This window comes from Lepidothrix coronata, unplaced genomic scaffold (assembly GCF_001604755.1).
Source record: "Lepidothrix coronata isolate B3197 unplaced genomic scaffold, Lepidothrix_coronata-1.0 Scaffold46, whole genome shotgun sequence".
Lineage (NCBI taxonomy): Eukaryota > Metazoa > Chordata > Aves > Passeriformes > Pipridae > Lepidothrix > Lepidothrix coronata.
This window is the reverse complement of record NW_016690226.1, coordinates 5,300,744-5,306,743: the sequence shown is the minus strand read 5'-3', so window position 1 is coordinate 5,306,743 and position 6,000 is coordinate 5,300,744. Positions and strand designations below refer to the sequence as shown.

At 39.8% G+C, this 6,000-nt stretch overlaps 1 protein-coding gene across 4 annotated transcripts in view; it reads left to right on the top strand.

The window, feature by feature from the left end:
• CLCN1 (chloride voltage-gated channel 1) overlaps positions 1 to 6,000 on the top strand; it is a 57,970-nt gene that overhangs the window by 42,081 nt on the left and 9,889 nt on the right. For all 4 annotated transcript variants that reach the window (XM_017814684.1, XM_017814681.1, XM_017814683.1 and 1 more), the window contains exons 10-13: positions 721 to 822; positions 2,240 to 2,324; positions 2,725 to 2,874; positions 4,775 to 4,844. In XM_017814684.1, coding sequence (XP_017670173.1) covers positions 721 to 822; positions 2,240 to 2,324; positions 2,725 to 2,874; positions 4,775 to 4,844 — 407 coding nt within the window. The remainder of the gene's footprint in view (positions 1 to 720; positions 823 to 2,239; positions 2,325 to 2,724; positions 2,875 to 4,774; positions 4,845 to 6,000) is intronic.

Below are 6,000 nucleotides of genomic sequence, written 5' to 3'. Positions count from 1 at the left end.
CTGTTTATTCTCAATATTATGTGGATTAGTTATGTGCCACATAAAATAAGGCTTCCCCTCACAAATTCCAAATGCAGTCTTTTTTTTTTTTTTTTTTTTTTTTTTTACCTTTAAATATTAGGCCCTATTTATCCTGGTTTCATTAGGCTACAGAGCATAAGGATAAGACCACTATATTTTTTTTTTTACTTTATTAGGATCAGAAACTTAGGCCTAGGTGATTAGGATCATAGAAATTACATACTTTGCTATAGGCAAAAGAGTTGCAATTACTTTTAGTATTTGTTTTAGGCATATAAGTTTGCTGAATCAGAGTTAAACTCCCTTCATTTTAACTATTTCCTGTTCCAACCTGATGTTTAATTTCTGACAATACTGGTCTTTATCCAGTTGCTCTTTGACAGCCCCCACTGAGAACTTGCAATCACTTTTTATAGATTATTTTACAGATTTTTGTAGATGAGATTTCCCCCTCTAAGCAAGAGAAAATTTAAATGCTAAAATGACATTATGAATGACAAAGAGGTCCGAAGTAATCTCTTCCCTTTCATCAGGGAGTCAATGTCTTCAAATGAGTTGCTGTAGGAGTAACCCTTTAAGTGACATTTAAAAGACTTTATAAGCAGCTGAAGATGAAACTACTTAAATTCATTTTCTTGGTTGATGGTTTGTGCATTATCTGTTTTTTTTTATGATTTTATTTATTTTTCTCCATATTAGCATATGTTCTGGGTTCCTTGGAGCGTTTTTTGTTTATCTCAATCGCCAAGTGGTCCTGTGCATCCGGCGTCACAAGGCTCTGAGCCAGTTTCTCACCAAATAGTGAGTGCCTCTGAAGATACTCTCTTTAGAGACCAGATTTCTACACCCTACTGCTATTGGATAGTAACAAATGCTTTCTGGAAGGTATTATAATATTTCAAGTGTGAGATAGTAAAAATATGAGAAACTGCTCTCATACAGGAGTAAGATCTCTGTAACCATCAAGAGAATTTTTCTGCACTGGATTTTCTTCTTGATCAGCCCCAATTGTTTCAAATAGTTTACTGGTTTAGAAAGGTGACTGTAATATTCATTAAGAGGACAAGGGTAACTATTGATTAGATAGATAATATTTTCCCCCTCTCTAATAAAGTCCTAGCCTCCAAAGATATAATCTGAAGAAGAAAAAATGGCTAACTGTAAATATCTTCAGTCTCTTTAACAGAAGAAATCTTATGCTATGAGAGGTGTGGAGGGCCTACATTTCTTAGCGAGTTGCAAACCTGAGCAGAATAAAACTACTAGATAAATAGAAGTTCAAACTAACTTAATTTCTTATGTGGAAAACAAATTGTCTTTCTTCATTATGTAGCATTACCCACAAGCATCGGCAGAGCCATCAACTTAAGTTAATAACAAAGTGAAGCAAAGCCTGTGAAGTGGGAATTTACTTTAATTTTTTTCAGAATTTTGTAGGCCCTTAGACTGAAAGAAATTAAAGTTTATATTTTGCCTTCCTGAATACCACAGCATCTCAGAAAACACTTCCTATAGTGAACACAGTAACTTGCCAGGGGAGACATGACAGGATTAGTCCAGCATGTAGAGGTAGCTTAATGTTGTCCTAGTGCTCATGAAGTGTCTCAGTTTACCCAGAAACCCACACTGGGACTGGACACAGCAGTAGGAAAACACAGATGGCTTCAGCCTGCTCTCCAGCTATGGCCCAGTGGCCCAGCACATCTAGACCCACTAAATACCAAGGACATCTGCCCCAGAATTGTGATGGTCAGCAATTCCGTGGAAAGAGAAGCAGTTTTTCCCATAAGATTTAACGCAGTAGGGGGTGCCTGCAGGAAAAAACTGTACATTAAATTCACTAGGACAGGACACACTGCATGGGTGATGAAGAAGCAATACTGGCATAATCAGAACAAATGGAGGAGGTACTGGCTTTTGACAATTGGTCGACACATCATTGCAAATACAAGTTTCCCTGTGCACATTCAAGTTTGTGCATTTTGTACATCCCTCTCTCTTGCTCCATCCCTCCCATTACATTAACTCTGGTTGGAAAAAGGGCTTTGCTGACAGGTGAACTCTCTATGAATTACGATAAGTGGAGCCAGTAACAGCACTCCAAAGCACAGGATACAGGTACAGAGAGCTTTCACAGAAATAGCATTCGTAGTTCTGAAGTGATAGTGTTACAAGAGAGTGTGGGGTCATATTTTAATAAATTTTTCTTCCTTTACAGCCGACTCATATACCCTGGGGTTATAACCTTCCTTATAGCAACTGCGACATTTCCTCCTGGATTCGGGCAGTTCATGGCAGGAGAGGTGAGAGTGGAACGTGTATTAGCAATTCCGTGCAATTCTGCAGAACAATCTCTTCCTATCCTGTACCCCATAACTTTGTGTCATAGAAAGGAGAAGAAAGATATGGGAGGAGTTTGAACTGAGGAGGCACTATATGATCCCTGCTGTCTCCTTCATATAAAACTTGAAACAGGTCCATTCTCCTAAGCAAATAATAAGGAAGATGTCACCCCATGTGTAAAAGTAGTTATCCTTTCACCTGTTCAGGTAAAGTTTTATCTCTATTCCCGAAGATGAAAAATGTGAATTAAGTCTAGTAATCATGAAGTACCAAAGTAAAAATCTCCTCCACTTTCTTGCAACAGTTAGAATACTTACTCCATCTAATCTCATGACTCACACCTGTTTTTTTGCTGCTCAGTTGATGCCACGGGAAGCCATCAGCACTCTCTTTGATAACTATACCTGGATAAAACACACTGGGGACACTCAGATCCTAGGGAAATCTGCTGCATGGATCCATCCTAAAGTCAGCATCTTCATCATCATCCTGCTCTTCTTCCTCGTGAAGGTAGGAAGCACTGCTCCCTAGGTCAATCTCATCACACATTCTGATGAATGACCTTTGATACTCACTATATAGATGCTGGTAGGGAGGACTACATCAGGAAAGATTTATCAAATTCCACAAAAATAAATACTTGACTAAAAAGCTCTCAGATAATATATATTTGATCTAAATAAATTTTGATACAGTCTATTTTATATTCCTGACTACAGATAGGAGACAAATAAGAATATGTGAGGATCAAGGATTTGTTACAATTTCTTTGTTTACCATAATTGGATGGAGAAATACATCTGAAAACAGTTTTACTCGCATCTCAGAAAGCAACAGCAGATTAAAAGTTCTGAGCTGACATGGTGCATGGAAGTTGCAACTATTCAGCCTTGAAAGGATCAGTTGTGTAACTGATACAGGACAGAACAGAAGAAAACATCTGAAAGAAGAAAACATGATATTCCAGTTTTCAAAATACAAGCAGCAAGAAAGAGGTTTTCCTAAGATAGAAAAAAAACATATAAAAGGATAAAAATATCATAGAAAAGGTCCTATTTTTTCCTATTTATTGGAAAGGAACAGAAGAGTTGAGGCCACCTTGCAATGTCAGTCAAACGTTTCAGTAGATCAGGAATGGACATCAATGAGTGATTGACACAGCTGTTCCCACCTAGAGTAAAACAGTCTATCGAATTTCTGACAGGAGGCTAAGGGTTCTGCTTGTGTGATAATTCTTATTATAGTGTTCCAAGCAGATAAGGTCTCCTTCAGCTCAATAAAAGAGGCATGGACTACATGGTGTATCTCTTCTGAGTCCATCTTTTTGTCTTTGGAAGAGCTGCATCCTCAGATACTAGAGTCATTGGCCTTGTCCTACTAACTAAAGGCTTTCTCAACTAACTAGATAACTGTGCCAAGCAGTTTATTTTCTTCTGGATATGTTCAGAGTTGAGATAGACCATATAAACAAGAAACTGCTGTTTTTACTCTGGGTAAAGCCTTGGCCTGATCCTCCACTGCACTATAGTTCCAGTTCTCAGCTACATTTGGCCAGGTTTGGTATTGCAAAGACAGAGCTTAGTTAGCAGTACTCCATTTCTGCAGCTTGCTGGCCTCTGTGGCCGGTCAGGAACTTTTCCTCAAATGGCTTATGGAAGGAAGAGCACATTGGCCTTTGAGGCATTTTTAAGACTGTTGCCTCCAGAAGAAGTCTGTATGTGCTGGGCAAAGTCAGCATTTGAATTGGTCTTAACAATACCAAAACAGATTTCATTATTTTGACCAATGTAGTGATAACACAAGAGGCAACAGACACAAGCCTGAGTAAACAAAACTTAGGAGTTAGACTTCAGGAAAAAATTTTCCTGACTGTGGGTCAGCAGTAGCACAAATATCCAGAAAAGCTGGAGAATCTCCACCCTTCAAGATGTTTAGAACTCACCTGGAGAAGACTCTGAGTAACCCCATCTAACTTAGGAGTTAGCACTTCTGGGAGCAGGGAGTTGGGGAAAAGGGCTCCAGAATTCTCTTTGTACTGAAGTCTTTCTGAATCAGTGAATTTTTGACAACCCTGTTCTATAGAAAGCTAAGGTGTTTGGAGCAGTAGGAAATATCAACTCCTGAGGTCCAAGGCAAAGGAGTTCTCCTGTTCATCCATCCCCTTGGTGATTCAGCTTCCCTGCCACCACAGGGGTCACATAGAGGTCCTCTGCATCAGTGTTGGTGTGTTGCCACAATTCCTCCAGCTCCCTTTCATGCCTCACAGCCCCTTTATCTTTTACTTTCTGGCTGAACTGCCAGATCCCTCAGAACATGATTCCTCATAGATTCGCAGGATGGGCAGTAGAGTGAGGCTGCAGGAAATGCTATTGCTGCTCAGTAACAACTGCACTCTCTGCCTCTGTTCTAGTTCTGCATGTCTGCTGTTTTTACTACGATGCCAATCCCCTGTGGAGGCTTCATGCCTGTTTTCGTAGTAGGTGAGTCTCAGTTTTTTGTTGCAGCATATACGTCTGACAGGTGGGGAGGATAAGAGAGTCATTGCATGCATACATGCCCAGTAGGTTTCTTCCAGTGTATGAGGAGTCATCACATGATCTCTATGACAAGCTTGATTAGCAGTCCATACACCAGCCTCTGAATCTCTGTTTTTGCCATTCTCCCAACCCCAGAAGCCAAATGCTGAGGAGAAAATCCCTGTCCTTTTACATAAGGAAAGCCAGACTGTGGGAAGACATGCTAAGCCATGGCCTTCTAATCTCTCTGCCTCTTCACCTACAGAGAAACTTTCATCCTACAATTCGTAGTAATTGCTCCTTTCACTCCTGAAGGCCAGCTAGAAGAGACAACCTCAAAACTATTACCTGCTATGTAATCTATGACTTCTTCATTTCTTCTGACTGAAATGTGATAACAGAAGTTTATTGGTTTTTTAACTGGTTTTAATTCCAATAACAAAAAATAAAATTACTATTATGCTAATGTTAAGAAAGAGAAGCTGAGTTAGACTGAATTATACAAGCTCATGAAGTTCAGCATTAAGTACCCACAAGTCAAACATAACAATGTGCTCTAAGGACCTACATGTTCTTGCAGGCAGCTACTGAACATGAGTCAGTAGCATGCCCTTGCAGTGATGAAGGCTAACTACAAACAAGGCTGTATTAGGAAAAACCTAGCCAGCAAGGCAAAGAAATTGGTTATTTCCCCGCATTCAGCATTTTGGACACAATTCTGGAATATTGTGCCATTTTGTGTCCACCAATACAAAAGATCCTTGCAGATTTGTAAAACCTGTCTGGACAAGGCCATGGGTGCCTTGATCTCGCTTTGAAAATAGCCCAGTTCTGAGCAGGGATCAGAACAAGACCTCCAAAAGTCCCTTCCCACCTAAACTTTTCTGTAAGCTGTGATTGTAATGTTTGGACATTCAGAGAATGTCTGAAGGGCCTCAGCTGTGATTTGGACTGACATGGTACGCAGTCTGAAAATATGTCCTGCCTGAGAAGCGCAAGTACAGCTGTGCCTGGTGTGTCCAAGTGGATGAATGAGGGGTCAATTGTATTTACATTCTTAGTATCCTTTTCTCCTCCTGGAATCTAACTTCCATATTTTGTAACTGAGAACTACTTTTTA